Here is a 15,177-nt window from a genome sequence, read left to right as displayed (position 1 = left end):
ATTTGAGATCTTTCTTTTTTTGTAAATACAGGACTTTATGGCTAAAAATTCCCCTCTAAGCACTGTGTTAGCTGAATCTCATAAGTTTTAATATGTCGTTTTTGTTTTCACTCATCTCAAAGTATTTTTTAAATTTCTCTGTAATTTCTTCTTTGACACATTTGTTATTTAGGAGTGTGTTTTACATTTCCTCATATTTGTGAATTTCCCACATTTTCTTCTGTTATTTATTTCTAATTGTATCCTATTTTGGTCAGAGAAACCATAATTTATGTATTTTCAGTCCTTTCAAATTCGTTGGGTCTTGTTTTAAGACCTGGCATATGGTCTATACTGGAGAATATTTCCTATCCACTTGAGAAGAATGTGTCATTCCGCTGTTTTGGGGTGGAATGTTCTGTATGTGTCTGTAGGTCTAGTTGATTTATCATGTTGTTTCCATCTTCTATATGTATGATCTTCTTCCCAGTTCTGCCATTTGTTAATGCATCGAAATCTCTATTTGTATTGAATTGTCTGTGTCTCTCTTCAAATCTGTTCATTTAATTTCATGTATTTTGAGGCTCTGTTGTTAGGTGCAAGTATGTTTATAATTGTTATGTCTTCTTGACATATTTACTGTTTTATCAGATATTTGCTTTCTAATAAAGATATGTCTCATATCTTTATTCCCTATTTTTCATTATCAGCTTCTATTTGTTAAATGAATTTTCCCAATATATCATTTTGACTTCCTTGTTTTTGCCTTTGCTCTGTATTTTTGGTTATTTTTGTTAGTGTCTTACTCTAGTATTATTATCTACCTCAGATTTATAGTACATTTCTGTGACTTACGGGAACTTTACTCCTATAGTTGTATTTCTTCCTTTTCTTTCTGTGCTATTGCTATACATATTTTGCCTGTAGATTTTTATCAAATTTGGGAAACTTTAAGTCATTATTACTTTGAGGTTTTTTTGGGTTTTTTTTTTTTTTGCTTTTTTCTCTTTCTCCTCTCATTCTGATATTCTTATTACACATATGTTGGTGCTCTTAGTGCTGTCTCATATTTATCAGAGGCTCTGTCCATTTTTAAAAGTCTTTTTTCAGACTGCATAATCTCTATCAGTCTATCTTTAAGTGCACTGATTCTTTCCTCTGCCAGCTCAAGTCTACTATTGAGCCTATCTAATTAATTTTAAATTTCAGTTATTGTATTTTTTGACTCAAGAACTTCCCATTTGTGTTTTTAAAATAATTTCTGTCACCTTATTGATATTCTTCAATTGTCATCATACCTTTCTTTAATTTTTTAAACACGGTCTCCTTTAGTTCGTTGAACGTAATCATAATAGCTCCCTTTGAAGTCTTTGCCTGCTTAGTCAAATGTTTGGGCACCCTCAGAGGCTACCTTCTGTTTTATTTGTTTTTCCTGTGTACGCATTACACTGTCCTGGGTTTTTCTGAAAACAGATCATTTTTGATAATATATCACAGCAACTCTGAATAATGATATTCATGCCTCATGGAGGGTTATTGTTGCTTGTTTGTTCAGTGATTTGGCTGGATTCGTTCAATGAAGTCCATTTCCCCTGCATTGTGTGTGCTCTGATGTTGCTCCTCAGTCTTGGGCAATGCATAGAGTCTTCCTGCCTACCAGGGATGACTGTGGTTTTAGCTGGGCTCCCTTTGCCTGTCCCTGTTAAGATTCTGGATGGCTTACCACTATTGGTATCATACCCAGCAGTTACTACTTGCTAGCTCTGGTTTTTTCGGCAATGACTTAGTGCATAAATTGCTCCTCACTTTCTGATCCAGTTGAAGTCCAGCTTTTCTGCAGTTGCCAGATGCTGTCAGTCTTTGAAGCTTGCTCTGACACTAAGAGGCCTCTTCTTAGCTTCAGAAGTCTCTTTTCCTGATTCTCTCTGTTAAACTGCTAGCTGGTTTTACTGCTTCCATTGTTGCTGACATGGAACTACCAGCTTCCTCTTCATTCCTCACCCGCAAAGGCTCCACAGTTTTCAACAATGTCCTTAGGTATGCTCTGTTCCAAATAAAGTCATTTTCCTCAGGCAGAGCTGGAAGCTCTCTGTTCTTACAGAATAACTCTCCACGCTGTGCAGGACCTCTGTGTCACTGCACCAAAGCGGAGGTGAGGACAATAACCTTCTTCTTCCAGAGTTATACACCCACTACACAAGTGGGGCACTGGGTTGAGAGGGCAGTCCCTACACTTCTGGACTTGCTCCTCCCAGCGTGGGACTTCTTCCTACAAACAAGCTGGGGTGGGGGCACTCAGGGCCCAGTATTCTTGGCCTACCACACCTGGTACAGACTCCCAGCTTACAAGCAAAGGCTGGATGGGGGACAGGAACCCCAGTACTCTTGGCCATCTCTGCCTAGAATAGAGCTTCTTCAACATGGAGTTGGGTTGGGGGAAAGGGGAAGCTGGATAAGAAATGCCAGAACTTTCCTCTCCAAGTTAAATTCCTAGACCAGCATCCCTGCCTTGTCACCACATCTGCCCAGAATGGAGTTTCTGTCACACTGAGCTGGAGGCATTGGATAGGGAGAGCAGATCATGGCTCAGGCACCACAGACTCTCACTATCGCGTGAGATTTAGCAGATCTTCTTATATAAATCTTTCTCCACTTGCTCTCTACTCTTAGCACCATTTCCAAACACTTTTTTTTTTTTTTTTTTTTTTTTTTTTTTTTTTTGAGAGGCAGTCTTGCTCTGTCACCCAGGCTGGAGTACAGTGGTGTGATCTCGGCTCGCTGCAACCTCCACTTCCTGGGTTCAAACAATTCTCCCACCTCAGCTTCTCGAGTAGCTGTGATCACAGGTGTGTGCCACCACACCCGGCTAATTTTTGTATTTTTAGTAGAAATGGGGTTTCACCATGTTGGCCAGGCTAGTCTCGAACTCCCTGACCTCAGGTGATCTACCTGCCTGGTCCTGTCAAAGTGCTGGGATTACAGGCGTGAGCCACTGCACCCAGCCTTCAAAGGTTTTCGATGGTTATTTATAAAATACCTTTCACCAGTTAAATCATTGTTCCACTGGGGAGAGGTCTGCTGACCTCCTCACATTGCCATTCCAGAAATATCCTTGCCTTCATGTCTAGTAACTCTGATATTCAGAGGGGACTGGGAAGAAATGTGGGCTCTGGCCTGGTCACTTAACTCCAAATTTCCAGAAACAGAATCCAGTCACAGAACTGCAGAAAAGGCTGTTAGCGAAGAAAGCATTGCAGGGAAGACAGACTGAAGGTTGCTCAGCAGTGGAATAAAAACCAAAAGCTATAATGCCGGTTTTCAAATAGGACTATCTAAAAAGTAGCTTGGATTTAGATGAGGGTTTAAGACGTTTATCCTCTCTACTGGAGGCAGCTTATAGATTTGAATACATTAGAAACCGAAATGTTAGGAATAAAGAGTCATGAACGTCCTTGGCCCTGGCTTCAAGCCAGTGTTTTGACACAGCATGGTTACTGGTTAAAGCCGTGGACAGATGCAGGCTACTGCTCACCCTCTTCTCCAGGGCCCAGGGGATAAGGAGTGAGAAGCCCTGTGTGGTCTCTGCTAGAAAAACTCTCCTGAGAAGCTAAGATTGCACTAAAGAAACAGTGAGACCATCCTTTTATCCCCCAGGACATTTTTGAACCACTCTCAGAACTATTGCTAAAGTGAAAATTCCGCAGATCCGTCCGTTCCCAGGTGCTCAGGAGCCTGCCTGATCGGAGGTGCTGGTCTGAATTATGCCCTAAGTGTCCCACAACACATGCTGTGGCTATTTCTGTTTTTCTGTTTAGAAACAAGAGGGTTTGTCATGGTTTTATCACACGGCTGCTTCTGAATGATATCTTCCGTTCAAATCACATGTTAAAGATTGTTTTCGAAATGCAAAGAAACTGTTTGCAAAATCCCCCCTGCTCCGACCAACTTAGACCAACCCCGTCATACCTAACTAATTCCTTAATAATATTTGAGTCTTTCATCTTGCCAATATAATACCCAAAGTGTCAAGATTATCTTTATTAGCTGCTTTCCAGGCATCTGTGCACCTTTAGAAACTCTCGCAGTCGGTCTGATGCCGCATCCAATCACATTCTGTCCTTCTAGTTTCCCGGGAAACCGACACACGTTGCTACTTCACATCACACAGGAAACTTACCAAAAAAAGACCCTGCAGCATTTCCTTTTTGTCAATAATTCTAACTCACTAAAATACATCCCCATTAAAAAATAATAATGTCATATAAATAATAAACAGAGCAGACAGCAGGAGGAAGAATGGCATTTTAAGATTGTGCTTTCTCAAAGAGACAATGACAGGGGCTGAGCAGGAGCCAGGAAGCCCAGCTTCTAGCTCCAGCTCTGCCTGACATTTATTGGTTATGTGGCCCTGAGTGTGTTCTCACTTCTCCTCCCTAAATAGCAAGAAGGAAAAGAAGCCTCTTGGAGCCTCTTGTCTGCTTCTTTCTGCACAATGATTACGTTCTCTCTGATTGGCTATTATTATAGAATCACTTGGCTGGGTCGGTGGGCACTGGCCACTCAGAACTCATGGCCTCCCAGCTTTCCTCCCCAGAACAAAGCACTCTTCTCTTCCAACTGCAGTGTGAAAAAAATCCCAGGACAAGATTCTGATTGGCTGAGCTGAAGCCACATGCCTAGCCATTGGCCAATCACAGTTTTCTGAGAGGCAAGCTAGCCCATCCTTCTGGTGGGGAAGAACTGCTTCCTTCAAAGAAGGCATCAAGGCCTAGATGCAAACAACAGGAATCACTGTGAGTTGGACAACCAAGCACTCCCAATTTGTGTCTCCTGCCAGGCCCCCTTCTTGGCACCCACATGTGTCACAGACCCCTTCCTCTTGAGACTATAGGACTTTTAGATCTTTGGCTGAGTAAACACATTATGACGCATAGCAACATACATACAAGCCGTGAAGGAAATGGTATAAACACACAGATGGGTGTGGGCTGTGTGCTATACTCATTCTCTAAGCAGTTCTGCACATGGTCTTGGAAGTGTGGACTCCAGCGAGAGCTCAGCGGTCCCTTCCAGACCACCCCTAGGCCCCACCCAGCATGAACCCTGCTTCCCTACAGCCTGGCAGCTGCAGGAGGACGGGTAGGCAGGGGTGTACACAGGGCAGAGAGAGGCCCAAAGGGTCACCAAGTGGGTGCAAGACAGACTAGCTGAAACTGAATTCATAGCACGCCCTCCCACTGAAATTGCTGATTTCTCCACCATGCAGAGATACTTTTCATATAAGACTCACCCATATAAAAAGCGTTTCTCTATCTTTTCGACAACTGGGGTTGAAGGTATCTCCTCCCTGCTACTAGAAAGACTTTATTTCTGCCACCTTTGGCTGAGGAACCAAGCTGGTTGTGGTCCCAGTCTGGCCCTGGCCAGTATGACCCTAAGACGGTCACTTGCATTTGTGGATGTCGATTCTTTCAGACCCAAGACGAGGAAATTGAATCCAGTCACCACCTCTCACGTTTTTCCACAGTAGGATCCCCTGTGGTAGCGAAGTTGAACGGGGAAGACCCCCGGGACCTGGGAATGTAGTCGAAAGAGGGTGAAAGTCTTGAACCTCATATTTGACCTTCAGATGATAATGAACCCTAACCCCAGTTTGTGAAACCTAGCACTAAATTTCTGTCCTTCATTCCTAAGTATTCTGTGAATTTCTCTTGAGAAAAGTGATACCTTCACTGTATTTCAATACGTGTGATTTCTCCCTAAGTTTCAGGACGGTTAGATTCCAAGTTGGTCTCTAAAGAGGTAACAAACCCAATTCGGGGGCTAATCATGGAGCTTCCTTTGGCTTCTTTCAGATGATCTTTGTTCTCTTTTCTTCTGTTTTAGTTTACACAGAGCTTTACCTTGTAAGCCACCTCAAGGCCTCTAGAAAACCAATGAAGAATAAATCTTAAACAGGCCGGGCACAGTGGTTCATGGCTGTAATCCTAGCACTTTGGGAGGCTGTGGTGGGCAGATCACCTCAGGTCAGGAGTTCGAGACCAGCCTGGTGGCCAACATGGTGAAATACAAAAATTAGCCAGGTGTATTGGCAGGCACCTGTAATCCCAGCTACTCAGGAGGCTGAGGCAGGACACTTGAACCCAGGAGGCAGAGGTTGCAGTGAGCTGAGATCGTGCCACTGCACTCCAGCCTGGGCTACAAGAGCAAAACTCCAGCTCAAACATAAATAAATAAATAAATCTTAAACAGACACAAATACAGATCCCTGATCTCTTAGCTGAAACCCCTGAGGCCAGATAGATTTAGGAAGTCAGTGTTTCTCAAGCTTGGGGGTACATCGTATATTAAGGAACTGCTCCAGTAGGGCCAGGCCAGCACTTAGTAATCAAAACATTAGTCTTCTTGTAGCAAAACATGAGAATATTCACACTGAATAGCCCCTACATCAGTTCAGCTCGGGGTGAGCTGCCAAGTTAGCTCAAGTTAGCTCAGCCTTTGCCACCAAATGAGTTATAAAAAAAAACCTTTTGAGATTCAGAACATTGCGGGTTTTGGAATTTGGAATAGGGGGTTGTACACCTGTTCAGCAGATCCCAGGGAGAAGCCTGGAGCTGGGAGTAAGTTACAGGGTCTGCGGAGGTGGGTGAACCCTCCGGGGTTGGGAGCTCAGGTGCAGGCCCCCACCCAGCCTCTCTCACTGAGCCTTGCTTCTTTATTCATAAAGTGGGAATCGTAACATCTGCATCACAGGATCCTCAGCCAGTTGCAAACATCATGCCCGGGCATTAATCTGGTATGTCATCGGTGTTCTCGAAAAAGGAGCCACTGCCACATTTATCCTCGCCACCCGATGAAGGAGAAGCTGGCTGCCCCAGGGTCTTGGTGTGTGTGGGAAGACGTGTCTTAGCTCTGCAATTCTCCTAAATGCAGGGGAGCCACAGATGGATTCAGCTGTTCTGTGTATTGTACCATAAGCCAAACAGTTTACACTTAATGTTCAGAAAAGTCCCAAATCTGTGACTCGCTGTTACTTTCATGTAAATATTCCAGTTAGAGCTAGATTTTCAGTGTGTGTCCCCACATCCCAGGAGTCCCCGGCTCCCCGCTAAGCCTCCATGGGGCTTCTGCACAGCCTGGAGGCTGACCGCTCTCACAGGCCTCCAGGACACACACAAGTCCCCAGGTGTGGGACGGTGTCGGCTCATGGATCAGAGCTTCCTGCCTGGGTGCTGACGTGGGTAATTCACTCTGACTCTCAGATGGCAGAGCAGCCGGCAGGAACATCGCTCACAGCACCCAGGGATGCTTTTGTTTTCCTGGGTCTCGGTGTGGACTCCCTGCAAAATTAGGGGAACTGGCAATTCTCCCATCCCCTGCCCACCCCCACCTCCAGCTGCAAGGAAGCGGCTCACACACCCTGGGGAAACTGGATTGGCAGTTTTCCTTCTAGAGTGTCTACTTCTGAAAGAGCTGCTGTAGCTGGCAACGCGACCCACATCTGGGACCACAGCCCTCTGTCTTAACACCCACAAGGCGCAGCTCCCAGCCTGGCCGCTGGGAGCCTCTAAACAAATGCACATTCCCCAGCCTCCGACAGACGCACGGAGTCAGGATACCCGGAACCACTCCCAGGAATCTGCTGCCTCCATGCACAGCTGATGCCCTCAGATGGCATTTCGAGGCAGCTCACTCTTTTACCCTCTCCCCAGTTCCCTTGATACCCTCTGGGGAGAGACAAAGGTCACGTCTTCCTGACCCCTGTGAGAGACAGGGGCCCTGGGAAGCGTCTCAGTGTTAGTTCCACAGCAGAGCCTCAGTCTCAGTGCCGCCAGGTGGATCCCCTAGGAGCCCAGGAAGCTGTTAGGACACACAGGTGAGGGTCCCAGGATGGTTCCATGCATCTGGGAGGATGTGGCACTTATCAGCAAAACCGAGAGACCTCCACCTTCTTAGGGGGAAAAAAAATACATTTCACCCTCTGCTTTCTCCATTTTTTTTTTTTTTTTTAAAGACGGAGTCTGGCTCTGTCGCCCAGGCTGGAGTGCAGTGGCGCGATCTCAGCTCACTGCAACCTCCGCGTCCCGGGTTCAAGGGATTCTCCTGCCTCAGCCTCCCGAGTAGCTGGGACTACAGGCACCCGCCACCACACCCAGCTAATTTTCATATTTTTAGTGGAGACAGGGTTTCACCATGTTGGACAGGCTGGTCTTGAACTCCTGACCTCAGGTGATCCGACTGCCTCAGCCTCCCAAAGTCCACTTTCTCCTTTAACAGTCTTTCCAATGACTTCACATCAAGCTGAAAGACCATAAAATAGAGTTTACTTTCAAATGTTTCCTCGGCTGTCTAGGAGTCCATATTCTTAATAAAACTGCTGATTCCATGTTATAAAAGGCACCTCAAAAGGTTGATCTTCAAACATCAGTGGGAGGCCCCAGGCCACTTTCCAGCATGTGTTGAGGGCCAGAGCCATTCGAGTACCTGTGGGGAACATAATGAACACCCTGGCTTATTCAGGTGGCTTCATTACTTGGCACCTCTCCACCCTCAGAGGTCTCTGTGGATGTGGTGTCACACCATCACCTGCAAGGGGAGGATGCACCCCATCCCCTCCCCTCTCCCTCATCACCCCAACCCCCAGCCCTCCCCTTCTTTCTACCTCATCACCCCCCATACCCTCCTCCCCCTCCCCTCCCCTCTCCCTCATCACCCCCACCCCAGCCCTCCTTCCTTCTGCCTCATCAGCCCCACACCCTCCTCCCTCCCTCCCTCTGCCTCATCACCCCCCCCCATTATCCATCCTTCCATCCATTCCATTCCTTTGTCCTTCCGTCCTTCCATTCCATCCATCCTTCCATTCCATTCCTTCCATTCCCTCATTCCACCCTCCATTCCATCTTATTCCATCGTCAATTTCCTTATCCATCACATCTCAACATCAGATCATGAACAAGATCCATCCTACCTGGTCACCTCCAGAATCCTTTTGTTTTGGTCTGTAGCAGCCCACGTCTTAGTCTCAGGCAAGACAAAGACCCAGACCTTCCCCCACCCCTGGGGCTCTTCTATGTTCTGCCTTGTAAGGGCGAGGCCACCCCTGGGGGAGGCACAATGTTAAGGGGAGGCTGTGTGGGCTCTGCTGAGTGAGGGAGTACAGACCTTTGCTGGGGTGGGAAGCCCATGTAGACCTCTCCTGAGTGAGGGAGGCCGCGTAGACCTCTCCTGGGGCGAGGGAGGCCGCGTAGACCTCTCCTGAGTGAGGGAGGCCGCGTAGACCTCTCCTGAGTGAGGGAGGCCATGTAGACCTCTCCTGAGTGAGGGAGGCTGTGTAGACCTCTCCTGGGTGGAGGCCCAGCTCTTCTCGGAGACCTGGTGCAGAGTGAGGGGCTGGATGCAGCTGAGATAGTCACACCTGGATCAGAGAGGCGGACCTGGGGGGGCTGCCTGCTCTCCTGTGTGGAGGGTGGGAGGGCCTGGCATTGGGCGGGGGTGGGGAGCGGGCTGGAGACCACGACACGGCCCCCCGGGGAGTTGCCCCCACGCCAGGCCTCCTGCTCAGCACGCTCCGGGCCCTGCGCCCTGCCCTGCACTCACACCGCCTCTCCCCTGCCCCGCAGGCCACCGACTCCGACTATGAGGACGCGCTGCCCAAGCACTCGTTCGTGAACCACTACATGAGCGACCCCACCTACTACAACTCGTGGAAGCGCCGGGCCCAGGGCCGTGCACCTGCGCCGCACAGGTACGAGGCGGTGGCGGGCGCTGAGGCGGGCACGCAGCTGCACCCGGTCATCACCACGCAGAGCGCGGGCGGCGTCTACACCCCCGCCGGCCCCGGCGCGCGGACTCCGCTCACCGGCTTCTCCTCCTTCGTGTGAGCAAAGCGCCGCACCTCCCTCAGGGCGGAACGGAGGCGAACTTTCCGGAGTCTATTTTTGTTAAGACAATCAACTCCAATAACTGAGCTGAAGTTTTTGTTTAAAAAAAAAAATCTGATAAGTGATGATTTTACCTACTTGTGGACACTAGATTTCAATTAGGAAGGTTTTTTTAAACGGCTTTTTGTAACATCGCTGCAGGAAGCAGGTTTCTTTCTTTTTCTTTTCTTTTTAAGAGAAGGTGTATTTCACTGGTACAATGGCTTGGCACCGCCGGGGCCTGGGAGGACCTCAGACCTCCCCAGCCCTGGGTTTCTCCGTCTTCAAGACCAACTAGGAAGGCTCAAGCGGGGAGAGGGAATGGAGGGTCAGGTGAGATCTCAGAGCTGCCCCGGCTGGCCCCTGTCTCTTTCTACCTCCTCTTCCAGAGAACCAGCGGCTCACACCCTTCTCAACGCAGGACATCCTCGGCTCACAGCTCCCTCCTGGGGTTTGAAGAGCAAACGTTTCTCCCTGGGCTCAGCGCGTTTTGTCCCAACTTCATCTGTTTCTGAAATGTTCTCACTTGGCAATTTCTAAGCAAGGAGTCAGCTTTCGGGTTCCTGACGGCTGGACAGGGATGCTAAGGTGTGGTTCAGCTGTCACCGTCAGCGTCACTGCAGTGGTGCGGTCCTGAGGCTTTTCTGCCTGTCTTTCCCCCTTCCTTCCCACCTGACTAGGGAGGCCTCTTAAGGCTGGAAGCCACCACGCCAGCCTCTCCTTCCTGAACACAGCACACGGCCAACTCTGCAGGACACGAGGACATGGGACGGCGTCCCCAGAATTGCTTGTTAAGTAGGAAGCGTGCATTGTTAACCAGAGTATTTTTTAAATCTTTTTATCTTTTTTTAAACTATGTCACATGAAATGCGTCTTTGCTGTCTCCAGGTGCCTTTTTATTAATTGTTCAGCTTTGTACATGGGAAAAGATGAAAAGCAACAGTCACTGCAAATAAAGCAAAACAGCTCTGAGAACACACGCTCCCGACTTGCCTCGTGCACACCAGGCCGTCCCCTCCCTCTGTCCCGGCTTCTGCCAGCTGCCCACGGCGGCCACCGCTTCTCCACCGCTGGCACTGCTGCTGCCCCCTCTCCCAGTCCAAGGCCAGCTTTTAGCCTTAACAGGTTTTCTGGAAACATTTCATTTTTTCTTTAAAATTGTCATTGTTTGGTTTAAAATTTTCAGCTAGATGAAAAGAGTATGAACTACTTTGGAAAACTTAACAGCCCAGAGATGACCGTGCCTCCAGCCCCTCACGTCATCTTTGCAACAGACGGCTGGGCTGCCGGGGTCCACCCCTCAGCCCAGGTCCCGGGTCCGGATGGAACGGGAGCACTGCTGGTGCCCACTGGTGTGTGTGTCCTGGGTCCTTCCCTGTAAGTGCCCCAAGTGCCCCCTCACCAGCAGAAGCGTGACACACACAAGACTCAAGACCACCTTGTCAGTGCCCCACGTGCAGGGTGAACGGGCAGGTGCTGTTCCCCCAGTGACCTGAGGGTAGGGGACAGCTGAGCAGTATCTGGCCAGTGCCACCCGGGGGCCAGTCTCCTGGCCACATGCAGAAAGTGTGGCCCCTGCTTGCCTAGATGTTTTGTGCACCTCCATGGGCAGAGGGTGTGGATACTGCCTGGATGCTCTGCTGTCAGCATTGTTGAGTATGGCCCCAGGAGACCAAGGAGAGTTTTGTATAGGCTGGAAAACCCCTCTTCAGTCTTTCCAAAATTAGAGGGTATGGAAAGTTTCCTTTTTTCTCTCCTCCCTTCCTTCCCCACCTTCCTTCCCTTTATCCCTCCTTTCCTTGCTTCCTCCCACCCTCTCTTCTTTCCTTTCTCCTTCCCTCCCTCCCTCCCTTCCTTCTTTCCTTTCTTTCCTCCCTCCCTCCCTTCCTTCTTTCCTTTCTTTCCTCCCTCCCTGCCTCCCTTCCTTCCTTCCTTCTTTCCTTCCTTCTTTCCTTTCTTTTCTCCCTCCTTCCCTTCCTCCCTCCCTTTCTCCTCCATTCCTTCTTCCTTTTCTCCTCCTTTTGCTGAGTGGAGGGGTAAATGCTCTAAACCAAAAATCCTAGATGCTCTGCCCAAAGCCACTTCTGCATGAGAATCGCAGCCCACAGTTGCCTGGACAAGACTCGCCACCGTGGACAGAGCTGCCTCCCTCTTGGCCCCAGAGAGAACAGAGTGGGCAGGAAGCCAGGATGCGAGCACTGGAATTTCTCGGAAGAGAAGCGATAAATGGAGGCCATGGCCAGCGCTGCCTTCTGTGCGCTCTGACTGCTCTCTGCAGCCATAAGGACGTGGCTTTACACACCAGGGAGAGTGTTGAGACGTCTTAGGTTGAGGATGAGCAGATTTGAGATGTGTTTTTTGCTCTTGGGTTTTCGATACAACATCATGACACTTTTGTTTCAAGCTCGTGTTTTCTGTCTCCCTCCACTCTTAGTAAATCTTGATCTATATGGAGCGGCCTGTCCGAGGCCACGCCGGCCTCCTGGCTGCTGCTGGACTGTGCCTGGGACAGTGACAACACCTGTCACTCGGAGGGACTCTGTCCCATGAGAACCAGCTGCGCAAAGGAACAGAGTTGGGTGTCTCCAGAGCAATACGGGATTTGAGAAGCATCAATTCCTAACTCCTCATCTTCAGGGAAGGAAAAGAAAGCCACAGCCACAGCCTTGGAAGATGGAGATTGGATTTCAATCTCGGTTTTGAAAAGAGGACAAGCAAAATGTGTGTGAGCCAGGCTGGGCGGAATGTGCTCCTGCTCTCTCCGACTGTGCTGAAAGTCGCACCTTGCGGATGCCTCATGACAGCAGTGGCTGAGTCTCCCCACCCAACCCCACGTGGCTCATTTCAGATTGTGTTGGCCCTGCCCTGCGAGGATGCAGTCACGGAGCCACCAGGAGGCTCCATCTGAGCCGCAGGGATGGGTGTGCAGGGCTCCCTCCTCCTGGGGCGCCAGGGCAGAGATTCCAGGCAGGTGAGCAGAGAGAACTGCCAGGCCACGTCCCCTCAGCCTCCTGCGCGGCCACCTTCTGATTGAATCGGTCCAGCCCAAGCCCCTCTCCCAGCCTCCCCTTCAGCCTCTCTGCCCGCCTGCTTTTATAATGCACACTTCACTCAGTGCTGCAGCAGAAAAACAAGGGGCCCCAGGGAGAGGGGGCCCAGACGGCCACACACGGAACAAGCCTCCACAGCCCCGGGAGGTGGCTCACTCTGTACCAGTCTTCGGAGGCTGTGCTTGTATTGACTGTGACTGGGCTGAAGCATGGTGTTTGCCTAACGGTTCGTAGCATGGTTTTTATTTCTTACACATTCTTGGCACACAGTGTAGCTATTCTCCTGACGAGCAACCCGTCTGCGTACCTAAGTGTGGCTCCCCATGGGCCAGCGTCCCGGTAGCATGGATCCAGTCTGGAAGGTGAGGACAACGTGGAAACTCATGAGCTGAGCCCGCCCGCTGGGACACGTCTCCTTCCCACATCACCTTCTGGTTTCGGGTGCCCTCAGGTCAGCCCTGAAGCGTTCCCTACAGCATTTTCTGAAATTGTGCGGAAAACCAGATCTCATTTAAGAAAAAGAAAAAGAAAAAAATAAACAACTTGTAGGAAGACAGAGAGGTGCTATGGGTACAATTTTTAATAAAAACATTATTTTGTTCCTTACATGCTTGTGATTTTCTTTGGGTGTTGATGGAATGATTCGGGCGACCTTAGGAACCTTCCTGAATTGTAAAGCTGTAAATATGAACCACTGGGATTTCACCCCAGTGTCGTGCTGGACCCCCGTGCTCCCCCCAACACCCTTACCTTTATCCTGTTGACATGCAGGTGTGTACAGGCAGCGTCCCCCCAAATTGGAGTTGAGGTCGGGGGTAAAGCCACTGCACACCCTGGCCGGGTGGTCTGGGGCAGGCAGCACGGAGCCTGAACCAGTGAGACCCCCTGCTTGGACCAGCAGCCGTTCCCAGGGCCAGCCCAACTCCACCCACCACCTGGCTGGACCACCAGAGACTTCACAGGTGTCCAGAAGGAGAAGAACAGCTCAGAGCCAAACTTAGCCTTGGTTGGGGGGACGCGGAGCTGTGAGTGAGACGGCCTTCCCCTCCTAAGGGTTCTGGCCACACCATAGCTTGTCACGCCCCAGGCGTGCTCTGGGTCGAGGGAATGAGACTAAACCATTTCCCTTCCCTTTCGGAAGTGGAATTTTGCTTGTTTCTTTCTTTTTAAGAGACAGGGTCTCACCCTGTTGCCTAGGATGGAGTGCAGTGGTATGATCATAGCTCACTGCAATGTCAACTTCCTGGGCTCAAGTGATCCTCCCACCTCAGCCTCCCTAAGTGCTGGGACTGCAGGGTGCCTGAAGTGGAATTTTCAAAGGCATCTGCTAATCACTGCAGGTACCCTGGGCTTCTGTGAAACACGGGGCCACTGTAGCCGCGGTGTTGGGGCCACCAGGAGGAAGCATGGCTGCCCCCTTATCACCCACCTTGCAGGCCTTCAGGCCTCAGTGGCCCCGGGAGCGTTAAAAAAATCTCAGTATCCAGGCCACACCCAGGCCCATTAAATCCTCTGGGGATCGAGCGCAGAGATTTGATTTATTTTGAAAGCTCCGCAAATGATTCCAACGCAGCAAGGAAGCTATGCTGCCGGGAGGAGGGCTGGGGCGGGGCCAGCATTCTGACCTTGAACGAGGGGACAGGGTTCTGACTTTGCCAACGTTGCCTTTTGCTCCAGAAGCAGTCGCTGCCACTGATAAGCCCCAGGTAAGAACCCTTTCATTTTCTCTCTTTTCCCACCATGTCCGGCCTACATCCCACCACCCTCCATAATATGATACGTAAATCTGCACCTTTCCCACCATCTCCAATATTTCAGAAGTTGCGGCTGCTGTGGAAAAGGCCCTTGACATTTATTGAACGTACACCGTGTGCCTGACGGTGCTCTGTGTTCTTGTTAATCCGTAGAACTCCCACCAGGACCCTGTGAGGTAGGTACAGTCGGGAGGTCCTATTGTGTAGACAAGGAAACGTGCCCAGAGAGATGGAGCCATTTGCCCAGGTGTAGCCAGCTGACCGAGGCAGATCAGCTCCAAACCTAGGCAGCTGGGGGCTCCAGAGCCTGGTCTCTAGGCCTGACTACAGCACTGCATGAGGCTGTCTGCAGTCACCCTTAGATCTATGGGCTGTTAGCCTGTGAGGAGGCAAGTACCTCTTCCTACAGCTCGGAGCCTGGCGTCATTACTGCAACATCACAGGCTGAATGCACAGGCGGCTCAGAAGATTATA

The 15,177-nt window shown here is 49.8% G+C and overlaps 1 protein-coding gene across 7 annotated transcripts in view; it reads left to right on the top strand.

Moving 5' to 3' along the window:
* SDK1 (sidekick cell adhesion molecule 1) overlaps positions 1-13,555 on the top strand; it is a 653,438-nt gene extending 639,883 nt beyond the window's left edge. For 6 of the 7 annotated variants that reach the window (XM_031665628.1, XM_031665627.1, XM_031665631.1 and 3 more), the window contains one exon: positions 9,600-11,077. In XM_031665628.1, the coding sequence (XP_031521488.1) occupies positions 9,600-9,860 (261 nt within the window). In that variant the 3' untranslated portion in view covers positions 9,861-11,077. Of the gene's footprint in view, positions 1-9,599; positions 11,078-12,333 lie in introns of those variants that run through there. The other variant, XM_031665629.1, reaches the window with a different exon arrangement.
* Positions 13,556-15,177: the final 1,622 nt, after the last annotated feature.

This window comes from Papio anubis, chromosome 4 (genome assembly GCF_008728515.1).
Source record: "Papio anubis isolate 15944 chromosome 4, Panubis1.0, whole genome shotgun sequence".
Taxonomy (NCBI): domain Eukaryota; kingdom Metazoa; phylum Chordata; class Mammalia; order Primates; family Cercopithecidae; genus Papio; species Papio anubis.
Note: the sequence above shows the minus strand (reverse complement) of the source record. Positions and strands in the feature narration are given on the sequence as shown.